This window comes from Choloepus didactylus, chromosome 15 (assembly GCF_015220235.1).
Source record: "Choloepus didactylus isolate mChoDid1 chromosome 15, mChoDid1.pri, whole genome shotgun sequence".
Lineage (NCBI taxonomy): Eukaryota > Metazoa > Chordata > Mammalia > Pilosa > Megalonychidae > Choloepus > Choloepus didactylus.
The window spans coordinates 7,251,120-7,274,063 of NC_051321.1; the positions used below are offsets into that span (position 1 = coordinate 7,251,120).

At 44.4% G+C, this 22,944-nt stretch overlaps 1 protein-coding gene across 3 annotated transcripts in view; it reads left to right on the forward strand.

Moving 5' to 3' along the window:
• The window catches only part of ADAM12 (ADAM metallopeptidase domain 12), a 353,203-nt gene that overhangs the window by 204,681 nt on the left and 125,578 nt on the right, over positions 1–22,944 (forward strand). For all 3 annotated transcript variants that reach the window (XR_005211989.1, XM_037805049.1, XM_037805050.1), the window contains exons 4-5: positions 2,269–2,347; positions 18,155–18,231. Coding sequence is in view for 2 of the 3 variants with exons in the window: in XM_037805049.1 (XP_037660977.1) it covers positions 2,269–2,347; positions 18,155–18,231 (156 nt within the window). In the remaining variant the exon portion in view is untranslated. The remainder of the gene's footprint in view (positions 1–2,268; positions 2,348–18,154; positions 18,232–22,944) is intronic.

The window sequence follows — 22,944 nt, forward strand, 5'->3', positions numbered from 1 at the left end:
ACCCACTGTCCCTCTCTGATGACCTGCCCTCCTCAAGTCCCTTCATCAAAACAACTGTCTCTTGATATCAGATCTAATCTCTCTTCTCCTTTCAGAACCATTCCTCTGGAAAGATCACGTATTGTCCCTGTCCCTTTCTCCTCGGCCGCATTTGTTTCTACCACCCCCTGCACCTGTCCTTGTCAAGGTCACCAGCACCTCCCGTGCCTTCCTGGGGCTCTCTGCTGCGTGAATGCAGGTGGCCACAACCAACTTCTCCTAACTTTGCTTCTTGGTGTCTCTGCCACCTCCCTCCACTTGGGGGAATTATATGTGGTCTGAGAGCCGGGGCCTTTAGGGAATTGAGCCTCCTCCAGTGTGATTTGTATACTTCAGAGCAGAGGGAAAATCATGGAGACAAGGAGAATCCACGTGCCTTCATAGGGTGTGTGAAAGATTGTGCTTTATATTTTTGGCGCACACTACTGGAACACTTCCTGTTGAGTCGAGTGCACCTCAGACTCGCTGTAAGGGTCTGACTGATTTACACAGGCATATCCTGACTATATCAAAATCCATATAAAACAGAGAGATTACCCTCAGTTCTGGACTTGGCTGGGAGGGTATAAAGAAGTTTGGCTTTGTAAGGAAAGTGTTTCCTATACTGTCACGTTTGCAGCAACCCCACTTCTACTCCTTCCCTACCAGGCTGATCAGGACTCTGGTTGTAAAACCCAACTTGAATCAGCCGAAGCAAAAGGGAGAGCCGGTCCCAGGGGCTCCTGGAAGATCTCCCCATCTCCGTTCTTGACCTAGCAGTGTGATGCTTTGTCCTCTGTAGCCAGCATCCTCCTGAAGCAGGGGCCAGGCTGAAGGCAGTTCTGTGATCCCACCCGTAGAGACTGGGTACCGAAGAGGAAAGACCACTTCTCTGGAAGTTCCAGCTCAAAACACACTGTGGGGAAGATTCGAGGTTGGCTTAACTTGGGTCTCACATTCATCTCCAGACCTGGAGTGAGGTGACTCCCAGCAGAACCCAGTGGAGTGACCAGCAGTCTTTGAAGATGGGGGAGGGCAGACATCACCCCCTGTCCGCTAGACCTTCTGCAAAGTGCAGTATTTAAATCATGTCTTGTTTCCTTATTGTCTGGGCAGATAAAAGCCAGGTTTCATTTAGCACCCTTTACTGTCTTGCACCCACCTGGCTCCTCAGATTCCAGATTCTTCCAGCCTGGTCTGTCATCCTCTGCCTGGGGTGCCTTGTCCTCCCAGCCCCTCCTCTGCCTGGCTCACTCCCCCTCCGTCCTTTGGGCCAGTGTTCAGCAACCTCTGCAAAGCCTTCCCCTTCTACTAGGCCACCTGATATGACTCTGCCCATACCCCTGTGACAGCTCCTCCACTGGGTTATATTTTATCCATCACCCCACCAGGCTGCAATTTCCTCAGGAGTAGGGGTTGGTGTTATTTTCCTTTGTACCCCAGCAGCTAGTACCACCCCTAACACATGGTAGGTACACAGGAAATAATTCTTGTGTTTATACTGACTAGGACAAAATAGTGCAAGTTATGTAAGAAGTTGCAAAATCATTTAAAACCTAAACCTGCGCTTGGCTATCGTTGATGGAGATCTAGTAGATTGTGTATAATTTTAGTTTGGATAAACAGTTTTTCTTTTTGTTTGTCTTAGAAATTTAATATTTCATTATGTCTCAGATCATTTTTCCTCACCTCATTCAGAGCTGCTTTTACTGTTTAATTGTCATTCTCGTCTCTTGTTTGACATTTTAATATTGACAGCTCTTTCTTTCCCTGTGGGAGAGCCAGCGGGAGCTACACAGTGGGTCCAAAATTATTTTCCCAACAGGACGTAGCTGTTGACTCCAGTCTACGGAGCCTTGTGATTTCCAGGCATGTGATTTTCCTCGACTCGGAAACCTGCCTGCCTTATTTGTAGAAGAGTGTGTGTGTGTGTGTGTGTGTGTGTGTGTGTGTGTGTGTGTGTGTGTGTGTGTGTGTGTGTTGGGAGGAGGTGGAAAGGAGAAAGGGGAAGCTTTGCATGGAGTAAGTGTGGTGTTGTCCACAGCACACACATCTGAATCTTGCCTGCCTGGCTCTCCTCCTGGCTTTCCTTGGGTAACTTGAACAGCCCTTGGGGGCCTCGTTTGATTATCGGTAAAATAAGGAGGATGTCAGACGACATCCCTTGCTGCCCCCGGCCTAGACATTAACAAGCAACGTATCAGTGTAATTCTACACTCATTGTTTAATGTTGCTTTTATTTTTCTGCAGAGGTCTCATTGCTAGCAGTTTCACGGAAACCCATTATCTGAAAGATGGCACTGATGTCTCCCTCACTCGAAATTACACGGTAATTCCTGCATGTTTGGATCATGATAATACTGTACTATCAAATGTTTGCTTAAACTTTGTAGGCATTTAATCCTGAGCAAAACCACGTGCCCAGATTTTTTCCTTAGGCCCCCCAAAAGAGCTTGTGAGTCATTTAGTGTTCAGGCATTACATTATGATTTCAGAAAAACTTGGCCATTGCCAGGTGTGTGCCTGGACAGCCCTTGGGGATGTGGCTTCATTGCAGGGCTGAACTTGAAACTCTCTGCCAAGGGCTGTGGGTGCACATGGGGCAGACCCTATCTAAAAGCCTAGATAAGTGAGCCAAACTTTGGGATTCCTCTGAAAGCAGTCATATCTGGGCTGAACTGTGTTGAGTTTAACTATGAAGTACCTTAAAGAAATTCAAAGGAAAATTGGCTCTGCTCAACCTCCTTAAGATAAGTGGATACACAATGTTGGTATGATTCAATGTCATGATTATTACTATAATATGACATTTATTACCTTTTCTCAGCTATTTTGGCATTTGAAGTTTCATATGTAATTTAGACAAAATGCTCATCTTGTTTGTTCATTTAACAGACTTTTATAGCACATCCTCTGTGCGTAGTCCCATGTGTGAATAGGGGAATTCAAAGGCAATAAGACAGAATCACTGCCCTCTGGACCAGGAAAGGTTATTTGTTTTAAAGAGACGTGGGTATTTGTTTGGAAAGAATAAACTTAGAGGAAGGTTTTACATTTATAATTGAAGCTTTGTCAAATAGCCATTATTATCTGCAGTAATTTCTCCCTTGTCTGCATGATGCCACCATTTTTTTTTCTTTAGCACACATTTGACGTTTGGCACTTATGAACTGATACCTTCTGATTTCTGGCAATATGGTGGAATGAGTAGGTGAGCTCTTCCAGCCCAAAGAAAGCACATAGGAATCCTGGATAAAATATAAGAAATCTTGTCAATGCCCCAGTCAAGCTTTGAAAGAGAGTTGGAGAAATCCCCAGGAGGCAGAAACAAAGAATGCAGGTGCAGAGAAGTAGGCTTGTGAGTTGGGGTCTTTGGACACCAAAGGGCTATTTAGGACCCAGAGAAAAACTGGTGCCAGAGGGCTTGGGATGAGAGAAGTGGGTGCCTCCATGGCAAACCTTGCAAATCTGGGTCCCCAGGAACACTGCTTCCTCTGTGAAAAAGGCACGAGAAGAACTTGCCACTGGCCCAGAGAAGGGCAAGAAAGAGGGTTCTCTGCCAGGTGTCCTGACTTGAAAAAATATTTCATAAAAATTGGAGAAATTGAAACTCCAGTTTTTCCCATGCATGTCTGTTGGGAATGGGGTGGGCTGGTGTACCGATTTGTAATATGGAATTCCCAGTCAAGATCTTAGCCTCAAAACCAGTCCCAAATAAATGAAACTCCCATGGCCTCAGGCTGATACCAACCCAAAATAGTTCAGTATGGATATTTCTACAACCTGAATTACATGAGATAGCTACACAAAAAATAAGAATAATAAAAATATTGAGTATGAGTCCAAAATCAAAATTGCAAACCATACAATGAGGAAAGGCACTGTAGGCAACATCACCAGACAAGGGAAACAAGGGGACGGCACCTCCAGGAAGGCAAGATAGTAGAGAGCGATCAGAGAAAATATGAAATGTCTTCAAGAGAACTGACCAAGACAGTCCAATATACCTCTAATAGGAATTCCAGAATGAAAAAACAGGAAAAAATAGGGAAAAGACTATTTTAAACAGCATGTGATGAGAATTTCCCTAAAGTTAGGAAAGACATAAATGAGTCTTGAAGAAAGTCCAAGTGTCAAGCAGGAAATAAACACACCCCAGGATGGCTTATACTGAAACTGCAGAACACCAAAGATGAAATCTTGAAACCACCTTGGAAAAAAAGAATGGTTTGCACAAAAGAATGACAATTTTACTGACGCAGACTTCTCATCAGAAAAAATTTCAGAGACTTAAGGGGAAATTATCATCAACTTTGATTCTATATTCAGTTAAAGTATTTTATAAAAATAAGAGTAAAGTAGACATTTTCTTACAAAGACAAGATAATTTACTACTCAGATTCTACCACAGAGTATCTACCAAGGAATCGTAGAAGGAAACTGAACACAGAGGCAAGGGTAAGACATGGGAAGCAATGGTGAACAAAATATCTTCATGTGAATCAATCTAAATAAGCTATATAAAATAGTATTTATGACAATAATGACTAAATTTAGGTGGTTTAAAACAAGATGGATAGATTTAAAACATTCAAAGAAATTTGTATTATACAGAGAAAAATAGAAATGCTGTGTAACTTTAGATTTTATAAGTAAAGTACATAATTTGCAAATTTACGTATAACCCTTATAAGAATAGAAAAAAATAAATGTATAATTCCCCATAAACAAAGGGTGAATAAAAATAGTGTATCACCCCAACAGAAGGCAGGAAAGAAGGAAAATAAATGAAGAAGCAGAGTACATATGAAAACACAAGACAAAAATGAGTTAACCTTTATCAGTAATTGTATTTTATGTAAATAGATCAAATCTGCTTGTTGGAATAAAAACAGATTATCTGCTTAGAATTTAAAATAAAATCCAGCTATATAATTTTTATAAGAGTCATACTCAAAGTACAGAATGGTTATTAAAGTAAAGGAATGGAAAAAGATATAAGGGATAAATCTTAACTGAAGAAAGCTGTTGGAATAGTATTGTCAGACAAGCTAGACTTTAGGGAAAAAAAAGGCATTATTGAAGATAAAGGAAGTCTTACTTAATGATAAAAGGAACAGTTTACTAATATGGTAAAGATTATGAACTAGCAAAATAGCTTCAAATTATTTAAAGCAATAATTGAAATAATTAAAAGGATAAATAGACAAATTCATCAGGGTGGGAGATTTAAATATGCCTCTCTCAGAAATGTAGGTAAAAAATGAGAAATTAATGAAAAGGAAGACAAAAAACAATAGAGATCCATTAAACCAAAAGCTAATTCTTTGAAAATATTAAAAAATAGACAAAACATTTACAAATGTGATCAAGGAAAAAAAAATTCCCCAAGTGCACAAAATTAGGAATGCAAAGAAAGATATAACTATTGTTAAGACAGGTTTAAAAATCACAAGAATATGATATACAATAATAACTTTTTTAAAAATTGTAAATTCTCAGCACTAATTCAAGGTAAACTAGAAAAATTTAAATATAATTCTATAGAAAATTTAAATCAATAATAATATTTTTTAAATCTACCCATACAAATAACATTGGACCCAAATAATTTTAACAGGTAGGTTTTATCAGACCTATTGAGGAACATGTGATTCCTGAGAACCAAAAAGGGAACAAACACAAAATGAATATTATAACCTAGTCTCTGTTATGAACATAGCTGCAAAAACCCTAAGTAAAATATTTGCAAACCATATCCAGCACACATTTTTAAATATGCTGTATAACCAAACAGTTACTGTCTCAGGAATGCAAGGATAGTTCACCATTGGTCTATCTAATGTAGCTCAACACATTAGCATCTATATGAAAAAGTATTATAGTTGATATTAGTTTTTCAGTTATAATCTATGCTACTTCTTAGGTCGATTATAAGAACTTTCATGGGTGGAGAATGTTTCTTGTACTCCCTTTCTGCCCCCATAGAGTGTCGTATAGCATCTTATATATGCCAAATTTTCAAAAAATTATTTTTTTATCATTGAAACACCTTAGATGATGCCATTCAGAATTTATTCATTCACTCAAAAAGTATATGTATTTATTAAGCACCTTCTGTATGCAGACACTGTCAGGGTATGCGGATACATGTTTAATAAAACATATTCCTTGGCATTTAATTCTATGGGAAAGGCAGAGCACTTAAAAAAAAAATCATTGTTATTTAAATACAATTGTGTTTGTATTTAAATATAATTGCTACCGTAAGAAGTGTATACAAAATGCTATTGGAACATTATGGAGGCAGCGGTTGGTTTTAACTGGCTGTTCCACGAGAAGGTGCTGTTTCATCTGGGTCCTTAATAACGGGTGAAGGAGAGGGGCAAGATTGGTATGAAAGCTTCCATCTAAGGAGTTTTGACTTTATCCTACTGAAAGCTGGGAGCCCCAGAAAGTTTCCATGCAGAGGAAGAACTTGTTCAGTTTCTCCTTTAGGAAGGGTCTCTGATAGCAGAATGGAAGAGAGGTTGGTGGGAATGCTGGTGGACGGGAAGCAGGAATATTTGTTAGAGACCTATAGCGGTTGATGAAGGTTTCACTCATAAAGGTGGGCTTTGGAATAGAAATGATTGGCCGTACGCAAGAGGGGTTGAGTAGCAGAAGAGACAAGCTCTGGCGACAGTGATGGAGGGAGTTGGCACACCCTCAGCCCTGGAGCGGAGACCCTGGGAGGGACAACCTGTCCCACACTGGTACACTTAGGGGCAGCTGTCGGTTGGCAGGCAGAGCACGTAACGAGTGTGGCTCTGTCCTCCTTGAGTTTGCAATGGGACAGCCAATGAGGATGTCCCCTAGTCCGTTTTATGTAAGAATCTGGAATACAGCAGATGGAGGCAAAAACCAAGATTTAAGGATCAGCCTCATGTGTGTTAGTTGCTGCTGTGAGTTTATACTTGACTTTCGTTTTTTTTTTTTTTTTCTTTTCTCTCCTAAGATGATCTCATTTAAAATAAGCTTTATATTTATCACGAAGGCTACCTCCCCAGTGTAAATTGTTATTCCAAACAAAAACAGGAAAGAGATTCTGGTTATTATAATAGGCTGGCATCCGCCAAACATCCATTTTCTGTGATCGTGAATGTACTCGTCGAACATGGACCTGTCTAGAAGATGTTAGAGGCTTTGCTTCCAGGATTATTTTAACAGCTTCATGGTTTCAGTTTCAATCTCCCTTATGAATTTTCTTTCTCTTAGGCATCTCTTTTTTTTTTTTTTTTTTTCCTTTTTTCTCATTTGGGAGGAAAAACACAGTAAGAGAGAAGAGGAAAAAACATGGAGAACTAGCTAAAGGAGGGTCCAGCAGCTGCCAGGTTGTTTTGGACTTGGATTGAAAGAGCCCAACGCTCCACATAAGGCTCTAGGAAAATCTCCTGGCTGGAAAGTGCCAGCACGTCCACAGTAGCTGCCTCTGTGCGGGGTGAGGCTGGGTTTTGTCCAGTCTTCCATGACCAATGTGGGAGCAGAGAGAGGTGGGGGCTTTTTTCCTTCTCCTCATTTTTCCATGAGGTGACTGTAGAGAAGGGTAAATTTATGCTCCATCTCTCTACCCTCCCCACATGAACATGTCTTTCTGAGGGGAGGGGAAGGATCAGGCCCTTGGCTTGTCTCACTCGGCCTCCGCTCAGCACGGGGGAGACTTGCCAGCCTCCAGGGAGCAGTCTGAATAAGAGCAATTTGCTTTTCCAAGATGGGTCTCAGGGCTTTAGCTGGCAAGGAGGGCAGTAGGAAGAGGAAAGGTTGGAAATTGCAGGAAACCTCACTTCCGCCCAGGCTGATGCTTTATCCTTTAATAGAATATACTAGAACCCCCTTTTGGGAAAGTATTTATGCTGATACTGTATATTGATCTTCATCTGACTTTTTGAATGCATCTTAAGTAGGGTGACTTAATAGGCAGTCCCAACCCTCCTAAAATAACTAACATTTATTGTTTGTACTACTAGAAAATGACTTTTCATTTAATCCAGCAGCTGCCTGCAGCAGCCATTCCTTTGCGTACAAGTCTGAGTTGGTAGCCAGCTTGCCATAAAGATAAGGAGGGAATAATCTTCGTCACTAAATAAAACCCACAACCCTGAACAGCTGGTGCCTCCAGCAGAAGCCCCCAGACCGGAGTCCAAGGCCTCCTTTTGTCTTTGGTGGTAAGGAGACAGATGTAGCCTTTCAGGTTTTGTTTTAATTGAATCAGGCTGGAAAACAAAAAGAAATTTGCTGACTCATCTCTACGTCCCCCAAAGTCAGCACACAATGAATTTTCATAAATTTATAATTATATATAAAATAAGGACCGTTTTTTGGCTAAAAGTGCTTTTTTTTTTCTTTTAATCTCTCAACAATCGGCATAAGCTAGTTGACACAAGCAAAGTAGTGGCTGGTTTTAATTTTGAAACAGACCACTTTTCTTTTATCTTTCAGTGGCCCTGACAGGATGAGATATTTGTGGATTTGTCCTTTGCTGGCCACATCTAAGGCTAGTTTTATATTGTCTCTTTAATAAGGCCTGTAGAAGACAATGCACTGGACATTTATGCTATTTGCATCCCAAAAGACGACTCTGGGACAGGCTCAAATAGCCGTCCAGAAGGTCTTCTGAGTCTTCCCCAGTGCTCTGGTAGAAATGCTTTCACTTGTTGCATTTTAACCGAGCTGCTACTCTGTGAGAGGCTCAGCGGCCACCCCTGAGAACCCAGCAGTGAAAAAAAGCTCGAGAGGGAGCCCCGTGGGGCTGAGGAGGGAGGAGGGTGACGGCATTCGCAGACATGAAATCAGTGCCCAGTGCACTGAAGGAAAGTCTGAGGGGCCTGGTCTGGTCTAAGAGATCATGGAAGACTTCATGGAAGAAGGGGTGTTTGAACCCAAAGCTGGAGGTCAAGGGGGTCTGATCCAAGGGAGGGGGTGGAGGAGACATTCCAGCTGGTGTTGAGCTTTACTTGGGGGGTGGGGGAGTATCTAGAAGTTGACAGAGGTCAGAGCGCAGGAGATGGTGATAAACTCAGATATGATGGAGAGAAACTGGGAAGCCATTAGAAGGTTCCAGCCAACGGAGCACCATGGCCAGGTGAGGGCTTTAGAAAGACCCCACTGGCTGCAGTAGGAAGTGGGTGATCAGAGGGAGAAGGATTGGGTTCAGCAGGAACAGGGAGGCCATTGGCTCTTGTGGATCCCAGGGGAGAGGAGACGGTGGCTGAGGCCAGGAGCTCGGGGATGGGTTGGAGAAAATATGCCTGAGCTCATACACAGGTGCGTTACCCAGAAAGACCCCACTTGTAGGTTTTTGGGGATTGAATCACGTCCCCCACAAAAGGCATGTTCAGGTCCCAGCCCCTGGTTGTGCAGTGTGAACCCCTTGGTAAAGAGGACCTCTGAAGATGCTATGAGTTAAATTGGGCCCAAACTGAGCAGGCTGGGCCTTTATCCTACATGGCTGAAGTCCTTATAAGCAAAGGAAATGGGACATGGAAAGAGAAGCCCCGGGAGCACCCAGGACCTGGAAGTGAGCGGAACCCAGAGGAGAAAGGCAGAGACGCTGCCATGTGCATTGCCCTGTGACAGAGAAGCCAAGGAACCCCACAGATGCCCGCTGCCCAGAAGGTTCCAACCCCAGGAGGAGCACGCCTTCCAGCCTCTGAAACCACGAGGCAACCAATTCCTTCTGTTAAGGAATGCCATAACCCATTGGATGGTATTTGTTTTAGCAGCTAGGAAACTGAAACAGGGTCAGTTTCTCTCACATTCATTCATTCATTCATTCATTCAACAAAAATATACTGAGCTGGGGCTGGGTGTGGAGGAAAACAGGAAGAAAACACAGCTGACACCATGCTGGAGTTTAAAATATTCATGTTTGTATCCAGATTTGTAACAGTGCCTTACACTTGACAAACTGCTTCTTTGGGTACTGCGTATTGGATCCATGAAACCTGGGGCAGAGAGTGTTCATGCCATTTTACGGATTAAAACTCCGGGTGGCCCAGTGTTCTCCCCCACTCAGGCCACCTGCTTCCAGCACCTGTTTGCTGAGAGTCGCCCGAGAGCTGGAGCGTGGTCTCCTGAGCTGTTCTCTCCCCCGGAATCCCGGCACAGCACGACACGGAGTGGCCCCGAGGCTGCTTCATTCTTGCCAGCGCTGCGAGCAGAGAGAACCCTGGGCTGTGGGTGTGGAGACTCGCTTCTCCAGGAAGCCTCCCGGCGCCCTCAGGGCTGCGCGGAGAAACCCAGGGCTGGAGCGGCTGGTCCCTGAGCCAGAAAGCTCTGCGCCGGGCTCTAGTCACAAGCAGACACGCGGTGTGCGTGGAGACACGATCCCAGTCACGCTGAGACAGGCCAGCAATGCGCTCGCACACTCTCTCACTCTCACCACATTCTCTCACACACTCACAGTACTCACTTTCACTCACACACCCTCACTGTCACACACACTCTCACACCCTCACTGTCACACACACTCACACTCTCTCACAGTCACACTCATACTCGTACTCACTTTCACACACACACACACAGTCACACTCACACATAGCCAAACTGTCACACACACAGTCTCACACACACACACTCACACTCTCACACACACAGTCACACTCATACACTCGTACTCACTTTCACACACACACGTAGCCAAACTGTCACACACAGTCTCACACACACACTCACACTCTCTCACACACACAGTCACACTCATACACTCGTACTCACTTTCACACACACTCACACATAGCCAAACTGTCACACACAGTCTCACACACACACTCACACTCTCACACACACAGTCACACTCATACACTCGTACTCACTTTCACACACACTCACACATAGCCAAACTGTCACACACAGTCTCACACACACACTCACACTCTCTCACACTCATACTCCCTCCTGTCCTTCCTCTCTGCAGCTTTCTCTCTGAGTCTGAGGATGACTTCACTCTCCGGGGATCCCCTGAGTGGGATGTAGTGAGGCCCGGCTGTACTCAAGAAAAGCGTCCCATCCAAGTTTGGATTTTAGGTGATAACTTTCCTTTTCAAGAAGGGAGAGAGGCCGGTGAGGGCTCATGTCCTCACAGCAGCGTGGCACAGGGGCAGCCGTTTGGCGTGCACTTGAGCGGCCTGGATTTCCGTTCCCGCCATACCAGGCGCCGACTCAACGACCAGAGCAAGGCCGTAACCAGCCGGGGCCTGGTTTCCTCCTCTCTGCTCAGCGAAGTGACCAGCTGGCCTTGGAGGGCCCGAAGCTTCCTTCCAGCCAGCACACTGTGATCCAGTTCAGGCACCAAATCAGGCTGGTTTAACCTGCTGCCCATGGTTGGGGGGAGGAGGCCCAATGTAAAACCACTGAAAATAATTTTCACCCAGCAGACGCCCTGACAGGCTTTGTCGATAACGGTCTTTAGCAACAAGAAGCTCCGACCAGTTTTGTTACCAATTTAACATATAAAATCCCTCTTTCAATCCCACTGATAGTTGGGTAACACAGTTTTTATTTTATTTCCTGTGTGGCATAGTATTGAGGGCTACAGATTTTCAGGTTCAAGAGTTCTAATTCCACTTTCCTCTGACCCACCATTATATATGATTGGCAGTAAGAAACAGAAGGAACATTTTCTGGAGTGGAGAAATGCATTAGATTAAGTAATAAGTATATATGCATGGTTAGAGATTTTGTGAAGGAAAAGATGTAATTTTGTGGTTAGACACGTTTGGGACTATTTTCTACGTTGTTTTGTTGGTAGGGATAAAATGTATTGGCTCAGCAGAATTAGCCCAACACGACCGTCCTAATAGGAGAATGTTTTGTTCAGCAAGGCCTCTGGAGACCTGAGCATGATAAAAAGAAAGAGACTGGATGGTTTTGAGACTCTTGAGGACATCAGAGAGCGGAAGGGGGATGCAGTTTAGGAAAGTTGTGCAAGCTGGTCCCTTGGCGAGGGTTACAGTCGGGCATGAGCCCTTCCTTGAGCGGGATGGCTGTGTGTCTCACTGGTGTGGCCACATCCCACCCAAGCAGGCCAAGGATCTGCAGATCCACAAGGCCTGGCTGGTCCTGCCTCTTGGCTTCTTGCCTGGCCCTCGGATGTGGGACACACCGTCACCTGGAGACTTTCCTGGGTGGGCACACTGGCCAGAGCTGGAGAGGCTGCTTGCGCTGCCCACTCCACCCCTGCTCCACCAGAGAGGGCAGCCCCCATCCCCAGAGGGGCAGGAGAGCCATTTTCTCTAAGCCCCTAATCAAATTTCTGGATCAGTCACATGGCACGTGGTGTGACAAGCCTGTCTCTCTGATGTGCAGATTGATCCATATAAATTGCTATGTTTTAAAAATGAAATCACAGTTGTTTAAACGTTTAGTGAATTATCTTTATTGACAAAATAACATTTCATGAAAATATAATTGCCCTGGAGCATCTAGAATATGGGGTTCTGCTAACTATGCTAAATAATCAAAGAAATTGATCACTGTCAGGAGCAAGCGGTGGCCTTGTTAGTCAACTGTCAGAAGGTAAGCCAAACAGGGTTAAGAAATAAGTTGTTGACTCTGGCAATGATTAAGAGAATTTTGATTGTTTATTTTAAGGAACAGTTTATGAGAGCGAAAATCCATCCTCCTTCCCTCCCTGTTTTTAAAGCAATACTTCAACCATGTTCTTGAACTGGAAATTAATTTTATACTAATTTGTTCTCAGCTCATGCTTTAATGAGCTTATGTTTCTGGTAGTTAATTTGAAAGTACATTTGATAAATAATCTATTAAAAATAAATTGAGACTGAGAATAAATGTGTTTGAAATTTCAGAGTTCAGTAATTAAAATTACTCTCACTATCTGGTTTGTATAATTTTTTAACCTGTATTTAGCTGTTTGTTTTTTTTTTAAGAGCAACATTTCACATTTTTCTAAAATGGAGGAAATTTTGTATGGAACCCTGAAAGATCTGTAACAGTCAAAAACCAGTGATTCTGAAAAGCTAAATACAGAATTATCATATGACCTGGCAATTTCTACTTTTAGATATCCCCAAATAATTGAAAACTGGGACTTGAGCAGATACTTTCATCATAACCAAAAGGTGACAATAATCCAGTGTCCATCAACACATGAATAGATAAACACAATATGGTGCATCCATACAATGGAAAACTAATTTTCCATGGAAATGAAGTGCTACAACATGGAAGAACCTTGAAAACATTATGCTGAAATAACCCAGACACAAAAGGACAAATATTACATGATTCCACTTATATGAAATATCTAGAATAAGCAAGTTCACAGAGACAGAAAGTAGATTAGAGGTTGCCGGGGCTGGGGAAAGGGGGAATGGGGAGTAATTGCTTAGTGGGTACAGAGTTTCCTTTTGGGGTGATGAAAAAGTTTTGGTAATAGATGGTGATGATGGTAGCATACGACTGAATATAATTAATACCACTAAAGTGTACGTTTAAAAATAGTTAAAATTGGAAATTTTGTGTTATCTATGTGTTACCCCAATAAAAAAATTTTAAAAATAAACCACAAAACAGTGCTGATTACCCTAGACAGCCTAATCTATAAAATCTGCTGCTTGTCCTTTCCATTTCTGCTGACTGAACCCCCCTGCCCCCCACCCCACAAACCCTGTGCAGCAGGGGCCTGGGGAGGGGCTGGACCTCTGTGAAGACTTGGGGCCTCACATTCCAATCACCAAATCCCTTCATGTTTAGAGAATTGTTCCCCTGCCACCCCTAAGTACTCCATCAAAATGTTATCTGGAGCAGGGACCGTGAGCCTTTCAGAATCTGTTTCAACAGAGGCTAAGGGGCCCAGGGCTTCTGGGTGGATGGCTGGTGTCGCTGGCTGGGCAGGGGCGTCCGCCTCCCGCCCCCCATGTCCTGTCCTAAGCCACGTGGTTGTGGAGAGGACGGAGCCTCCCCAGGGAGGGGGACGGGGGGTGTGGGACCATGTGCCTGCCCTGGAATCTTCAGCCAAGCGGAACGCACGCTGTTCTTTGAACGACCACCCCCCCTTCGTCGCACACTACCTTTGCACGTGCTTTCCATTTGTGTGAAATTCTCTTCGCCACTGAGCACCTAGTCACCCCACTCTTCAATATTGTACGGAAGGTTCAAAGAGGCACCCCCAAAACTTCCATTATCTGCAGTTGATATGATCAACAACATAAACAGTCCAAAATATAGTATAGGCAAAGTATTAAGCTGATAAGATGGTCCAGCAAGAGGATCTGATAAGGGATCAACTTAAAAAAAAAAAAAGGCTTTCTTTTACACCAGTAGTGGCCATGTATTAGATGTAATAGAAAAAAGATCCTATTCATGCTGTCAACAAAGCTATATAATAGGTAGGCATAAGCCATAAAAATAACCTTATTAAATGGAGACACCTACTATAAACACGAATAGGAAAGCTCTTTCTTCATTGTAAAAATACAAATACTTCCAAGTTGAACTATGCATTCAGTGTGGTCCCAGCTGATATCTCAGTGGATTCTTTTGGAACTTAATTTGATTCTAAAATTCACCAGAAAGAGAAAATAGGCAGCAATAGCCTTGAAACTTTGGGGGAAAAAAGAACAATAACAAAAGAGAACTTACTCTCAACAAGGGTGCCGAGACAAGTCAGTGGGGGAATGAAGAGCCTTTTCACAAATAATGTGGGGACAACTGCATAGATACATGTAATAGAATTATATCAGACCTCTAGTTCACACCAAATACAAAACTTAAATCAAAATGTATCAAAGACCTAAACGTAAGAGCTAAAACTAAAACTTCTATGAGAAGAAAACTAGGTGTAAGTCTTTGTGATGTTACAATAGGCAGTGGTTCATTAAATACAACACTAGAAGCATGAGCAACCAAAGAAAAACATAAATTGGATTTCATCAAAATTAAAAAAAAAAAAAAAGTTTTTTGCTTCAGAAGACACTGCCAAGAAAGTGAAAAGACAACCTACAAAATGGGAGAAAATATTTGCATGTCATATATGATAAGGGGCTAATGTCCAGGATATATAAAGAATTCTTACAACCCAATGATAAAAAGAATAATCCAATTTAAAAATGGATAATGACTTTGCATAGACATTTCTGCAAAGAATTTCGCAAAATGTCCAATAAGCATATTAAAAGAGAGTCATTAGGAAAATAGAAATCAAAATCACAATGAAATATGCCCACTAAGATGGCTGTGATCAAAGGACAGACGATAACAAATGTCGGCAAAGATATGGAGGAAGTGGAACCCTCCCTCATACCTTGCTGGTGAGAATGTAAAATGATGCAGCTGCTTTGGACAACTGTTTGGCAGTTCCTCAAAAATTTAAACATAGAGTTACTGTATGATCCAGCAATTCCACTCCTAGGCGTAAACCCAAGAGAACAGAAAACTTACATCCATAGAAAAACTTGTAAATGAATGTTCACAACAGCATTATTCATAATAGTCAATAATGAAAACAACCCAAATATCCATCAATTGATGTGCAATGGAATATTGTTTGGCAGTAGAAAAGAATGAAGTTCTGATACATGCTATGGCCTGATGAACCTTGCAAACGTGATGCTACGTGAAAGAAGCCAGACGCAAAGGCCACATATTGTATGATTCCATTGATGTGAGATATTCAGAAAAGTCAAAACCCAAGAGGCAGAGAGTAGATTGGTGGCTGCCAGAAGCTAGGAGGAAAGGGGAGTGACTCTGTGTGGGTAGATTTCACATGGATTAAAAAGCTCATTGTTAAGACTATAAGAGTATAAGAAGAAAATAAAGAACATATTTTTGACCTTGGAGAAAGCAGCCTTAAGCAATACACAAAATGCATGGAAGCAAAGACAGATACATTTTTTTTTTTCCTGAATAGAATTGATTTTTTTTTTTTAATCATCATTTTATTAAGATATATTCACATACCACGCAGTCATACAAAACAAATTGTACTTTCGATTGTTTACAGTACCATTACATAGTTGTACATTCATCACCTAAATCAATCCCTGACACCTTCATTAGCACACACACAAAAATAACAAGAATAATAATTAGAGTGAAAAAGAGCAATTGAAGTAAAAAAGAACACTAGGTACCTTTGTCTGTTTGTTTGCTTCCCCTACTTTTCTACACATCCATCCATAAACTAGACAAAGTGGAGTTTGGTCCTTATGGCATTCCCAATCCCACTGTCACCCCTCATAAGCTACATTTTTATACAACTGTCTTCGAGATTCATGGGTTCTGGGTTGTAGTTTAATAGTTTCAGGTATCCACCACCAGCTACCCCAATTCTTTAGAACCTAAAAAAGGTTGTCTAAAGTGTGCGTAAGAGTGCCCACCAGAGTGATCTCTCGGCTCGTTTTGGAATCTCTCTGCCACTGAAGCTTATTTCATTTCCTTTCACATCCCCCTTTTGGTCAAGAAGATGTTCTCCATCCCACGATGCCGGGTCTACATTCCTCCCCGGGAGTCATATTCCACGTTGCCAGGGAGATTCACTTCCCTGGGTGTCTGATCCCACGTAGGGGGGAGGGCAGTGATTTCACCTTTCAAGTTGGCTTAGCCAGAGAGAGAGGGCCACATCTGAGCAACAAAGAGGCATTCAGGAGGAGACTCTCAGGCACAAATACAGGGAGGCCTAGCCTCTCCCCTGCAGCAACCGTCCTCCCAAGGGCAAAACTTATGGTAGAGGGCTCAAGCCATCAAACCACCAGTCCCCTATGTCTGTGGTCATGTCAGCAACCATGGAGGTGGGGCAGGCGAATACCCCTGCATTCTCCACAGGCTCCTCAAGGGGGCACTACATCTTTTTTTTTTTTTTTTTTCCTAAGACAGATACATTTGACTACAGAAATTAGAAACTTCTATACAACAAAGGACATCAGAAGCAAAGTTAAAAAACTTGCCTGTGTAATAACAGGCAAAGTAGCAATATCCAGAACAGACAACTCCTAAAATCAATAAGAAAATATCCAACAAAATAACAAATGTCCCTTCAGCCGCCACATCTTCCCTGCCTCTCGTCCTCTACTCAGTGACAGAAAAGCTCATCTTAGCCCCTTTCTCATGGTAGTGTCTGATTTCCTGGGCCACTCAATTCTACTGGGTCCTTGCTCTTGGCAAAGTCAAGGTGGTGTTTGGACTCTCACCTTGGGTGGCTGAGATACCTGGACACCAAGCCCCACCCTGGACAGAGTGCATTGTGGTGGGCGTAAGCGAAGGAGCTGTGTGCCTGGACGGGTACAGTGAGATGGACCAAAAGCTGAATGCCCGCTGCCCTGTCCTGGGCCGTCTTCTCCCTGCAGGACCTGCCCGCTGCTGCATTCGGAGACTGATTGAGGAGTGCTGAGTGGGCCGCAGCCGTTTCTTGCCAGTTGGCCATAATTGGGCTGCAACATAACCTTTGTTCAATGATAAAATTAACCTTGACTCTGGACAAGTATCTGTCTTCACTAAGGAAGCATCCATGCTGTGGTTTCTTTTTGCAAGCAGCTACATGATTAAAGAAAGAGAATACCACCGGCACGTTGCTCAGGGATTTTCGTCTTAGACGGAAGACCTGTCTGTGTTTCTTTCCTGCTGAGCTAGACGTTCAGCTCTCGATTGGGTAATTCGGTGAGGTGCCTCTTTCCCTCATCCCCTTCCTCTCATCTGCTTTCCTGTTTTCATAAGCCATAGATTTGGGCCTTGTTTTATTACTTTTCACACTGTGCTTAAATACCCCATACTGCTTGACATCTCATTACAAAAGGCGATTTACGTGAGGGTAAAAAGGCGATGTCAGTGTGATTTGTTCTGCCGCTGGATTTCATACAACATTCTGCATCAGGGCTCCCCTGAAGGGTGTCAGAGAAACAAGAGTGGCGCCGGGATGCATCTTAAAAATGCTATTGATAATCATTAAGTAAATCAGATATTTCTGCAGAGATCCTGGCTGGATCACATTGGGCTTAGCATTAAATATTAAGATGGCTGATTCAATGTTTTCTCCAAAAAGAAATTCTATAACTAAAAACAAGTGGCAGGGATCAGAGGCATTGGTTGTAAGTGGGCAAAGAAGTCCTGTTGCTGACCCACCTTTCTCCCCTTTCAGGGTCACTGCTACTACCACGGACAGGTGCAGGGACATTCGGACTCAGTGGTCAGCCTTAGCACGTGTTCTGGTCTCAGGTAAGTGACCGTGACAGGTGCTCAGTCTTCAGCTTCCCCAGTCGCCCTCTGTCTTTTCCCATCACCCTAAAGCGGGGAGAGCACCTGGCAGACCTCGTAGCAGGGCCACACGCCCACCTGGGCAAGGTGGAGAAGGCCCCTGCTTGGCAAGGGCGAGAGCACAGCTTCCCCAGGGTCTTAGCTTCCCCAGAGCCGTCCTTCAGGCCTGGGAGGTTGAGAGCAAATGAACTGGCCAGAGCTGCAAACTACCTGAGTTTCAGCATTGCCCGGGATTCGGGGAATGACTCTATATTTGTGTGTCTCTGATGCTTCCTTAATTGCCAGTGTTAAGGTATTACTGTTTAAGCAGCTTGCTTAAAAAAATTACAGAGGGCCTCTCCTCGCAGGGAACATGGTCGCTCTAACAGTGACCGTGGGGAGTTGGGTGCAGGCTCAGACCGGCGGGGCCCTCGGCTCCCTGCTCCAGCCACCGCACAGGAGACAGAACGGAGCGGGCGAGCCAAGTCCGGCCTTTTCACAAGGCACTCACTCCTTCCAAATCCCAGTAATTAACCACCAGTTGGCTCTTACGTGCTCCGTAGGGAAACCAGTTGGTTTGACAATTTTCCAGCTGCCTTGGCTTTTCTTCTGATGGGATTTGTGGACTTTGTGAACTTGTAGTTTGCATCCTCAAAGTCCTGGTTGGCTTTGCTCCATGGCACCAGAGGGTGGTTCAGAGAGAGAGGGGCCAGGGAGCCAAGCAGCTCGAGATAACAAGCAGGAGTGCAGTCCATCTGTCCGTGGTAGCTGTGGTCTTTGTGAGTTCTGTATAAGACATGGACAATGCACCTCTACACACATACAACACATACACACACACACACTACTCATGTCCACACACACAAATGCACGTATCAGTCAAGATCTGCAAACACGAGCAAGGTGGTGACCACACCGGCCCTTTCAAGGTTTTAACAGCCTTTGACAAGGACACAAATCTCATTTAAAGTTAATGGGGGAGGAGGTGGGCACGTCTTTTGGACACCTGACCTCATATGGCCCCCGCCTCACAGTTGCACACGTTAAATACTTCCTGAATTAGTAATCCCCTGTAGCCAGCTCCTTTCTGACAGTACAGCCACTTGAGAATAAATCTCTCTAGCATGACATCAGCTTGTCCAAGTCTGGCAGATGCCCCCTCCCTTTTGTAGAACGTGTGTGCCGGGATTCTTATTGGTGGGTGTCAGGCACACTCACTCGCCCGCTGCTTGGGGGTCGGGCTCAGTATGCCGGACCCCTGGCCAGACCAGCTCTGCGTTGGAAGGGGCTGTCCTCTGGCACCCACCAGGATGCGGTGCTCATGCCTGCCCTGGCATGGGGGCCTCTAACTTCTCTTTCTTCTCTAGCCCCTTTATTTTCATTGAAGTCTCAGGTGCACAAAGTGGACAACTCCATCGTGCCCCTCTGTGCCCTGCCCTTCTCCACAAAGTGCCTTCGTGGTGGTCCTGGGGCGAGACAGTGGACCTGGACAAGGGTGGTGGCCGTGGACATGGCGCAGCTAGAAACATTTTCAAGAGTGTGGGTGAGGCTGGTGGCATCTAGTTTTTGTATATGCTTCTAGCCATTGCCTTCTTCACCAAAAGCAATCTGTGCCTGGACTCGCCCCCCTAGGGCTCTAGGGGGCCCAAATACACGAAAGGGCCAAGTTCCTGCTGCTGGAGTAATGATGTGGAAGGGAGGGGAAAAGCAGCTACCTGGCAGTGTCTCTAACACACTTACAGGCCCAGCGTGTGGGGTGGTTGCTCGGGAGCACCTGGAGAAGGAAAGATGGTTTGGCAGCAGCACTTTAGAGCAGAGAGGACGACTGCTCACTCTCCAAGCCCTGAAGTACAGAGGAGAGGAAATTTAAACAGACATCTTCTTGAGTTGCTGCAGGGGAAGTGGCATCAGCAGGGGTCAGCCAGGTTTCGGCTGGTAAGGGTGAGGGTGGTGTGGGTGGGATTGAGGATGGACCATGGTTTTCAAGAGCACAGTGGACAGGTTTGGGGGGAAAGGGGAGTGGCGATGGGGTCAGTTAGAGGATTGCAGGGTGGTGTGGATCAAGAGCACAGTTTTCTTGGGTAACCAGGGGCTTGGGCTCGGGGGAGTTGGTGAGTGGGCAGTGGAGATGGGCAGGGATGTGGGACAGGATAGCGCCAAAACTGGTAGCATCTGGGGCAAGGTTGAGTGACCAGCGTGAGACGCGTAGTCCGGCACCACTAAACAGATGGCCTCTCCCTGGTGCGCCATGCTGTAGCCAGGGGAGTGACCCAGCTGTCTGACTCTGGGCAAGTCCCTGGGCCTCTGGGAGCCCCAGTTTTCTCATGTTAAAATGGGGATAAAGTCTTTAGCTGAGACAGTGCTTTTGAAAGTAAATGAAGTGACCTGTTTGAAAGCCCAGCCATGCACATGACCCCAGGTAAACAGCCAACAAAAAGTCATCAGCATTGGTCTCTGGAACAATGCATATCTCTGAGACACCTGAAATTCAGAGCTAGAGCTCGGCAGATATGAATGTCAATATTAGTGCATACAGCCACTGTCAAAAAAAAGGCTGAAAAAGAGCCCAGACTTCAATTAGTGATATGAATGAAGCAGGTCTGGTTAAGACCAGGGCAAGCCAGGCCAAAGGGTAAAGGTTGAAACTGACTGTGTTTTAAAACTTCAACTTCCATATGAGACCAAGGGAATAGATATCTATTTGGTACAGGATCTAAATTTTCTAAATGGTACAACTCTACAGTCGATTTGTTCAAACACCACAATTGCATGGAACTTTGAATAGGAAGTGAGATACGGTAGGTTAGTATAGGCTGGAATGAAATACTGACACATCCCAGAGTAATTTGGGCAGATAATAAAAAATATATTTACAGCCTCCCCCTCCCCAGCCCCGAGGATCTGGGGGAAGGTGCGGATGTGTTGGACATCCTCACCTGGACTGGTGTTGATGTTGTCACAAACATTGGGACTGGCGGTTTGATGTGCTGAGCCCTCGAGCATGGGACTTGCCCTTATGAAGCTCATTACCACAAAGGAGAGTCTAAACTTGCATGTAATGGTGCCTAAGAGTCTCCCCCTGAGTACCTCTTTGTTACTCAGATGTGGCCCTCTCTCTCTCTAACTGAGCCATCTCGACAGGTGAACTCGCTGCCCTCCCCCCTACGTGGGACCCGACTCCCAGGGGTGTAAATCTCCCTGGCAATGCAGAATATGACTCCCGAGGATGAATGTGGACCCGGCATCGTGGTATCTTCTTGACCAAAAGGGGGATGCAAAATGAGATGAAATAGTTTCAGTGGCTGAGAGATTTCAAATGGAGTCGAGAGGTCACTCTGGTGGACATCCTTATGCACTATATAGATAACACCTCTTAGGTTTTAATGTATTGGAATAGCTAGAAGTAAATACCTGAAACTACCAAACTCCAACCCAGCAGTCTGGACTCCTGAAGACAATTATATAATAATGTAGATTACAAGGGGTGACAGTGTGATTGTGAAGACCTTGTGGATCACACCCCCTTTATCTAGTGTATGGATGAGTGGAGGAATGGGGATAAAAACTAAAGGACAAATGGGGTGGGATGGGGGGATGATTTGGGTGTTCTTTTTTCACTTTTATGTTTTATTCTTGTTCTGGTTCTTTCTGATGTAAGGAAAATGTTCAGAGATAGATTGTGATTATGAGTGCATAACTATGTTATCATACTGTAGACAGTGGATTGTATACCATGGATGATTGTATGTTGTGTGAATGTATTTCAATAAAACTGAATTTAATAATAATAAAAAGAAAATCATCAGCATCTTGGGACCGTCTCACATCCATTGATTCTGGGACTGGACAGAGAGGTGCGCTTATGCAGTACCTCTGGCTGGATTCCATATAAAACTTCGCTGCTACTGAGGAGCCAGGGTGGAGAAGCAAAAGGCAGTGGGGATGAGGACAACACACGGCTGGAAATCACAGTCACCCTGGTGTCCAGTGTGCTTGTAGGCAGAGTCTCTAAAACACACCTGTGGGAAGGGAAAATCCACACTTGGCTATTGCACCTCTCTGAGGCCTGGAAGATAACTGCACCTGTTATTAAAGGCTGTTTATTGAGGGCTGAGAATTTCCAGAGTACTAGTTAATATCAAGGTTCATGTGAACATTTTTGAAACTCTTTCAGTTTCATATGACAGAAAACTTAACTCGAACTGGCTTAAAGATGAACAAAACACAGAGGTAGACTTATGCTACTGAAAATTCCAGGAGAAGCTTCAGGCATGGCTGGATCCAGGGGCCCAGGTGATGTCTCAGGGTCCATCCTCTCTCCATCGCTGGCCTCTACCGTCTTCTGTGTTGGTTCCAGTCTCAGGCACAGTCTGCTTTCATGGTGACAACCAGCTGCTGGCAGCTCCTGGCTCACGTCCTCAGAGGGCAGGTAGAAGAATGAAGGCCTCTCTTGCAAGCACACTATAGGCTCCCAAAAGGCATCTTATTGGCTCTTACTGGCTCACTGGCCCATTTCTGAAACCATCCCAGTGGCCAGTGGGAGGTACGATGCTCTGACTTAACAGGTTATGTGCTCACACTCAGGGCCAGGCCAACAACAAACTGCACCCGACCTCAGAGGCGGGGAGCAGGGTGCACCGAGGAAACCAGTGAGCTCTTGCTAGAAAAAGGACAAAAGTGAACCGGGAACTCTCA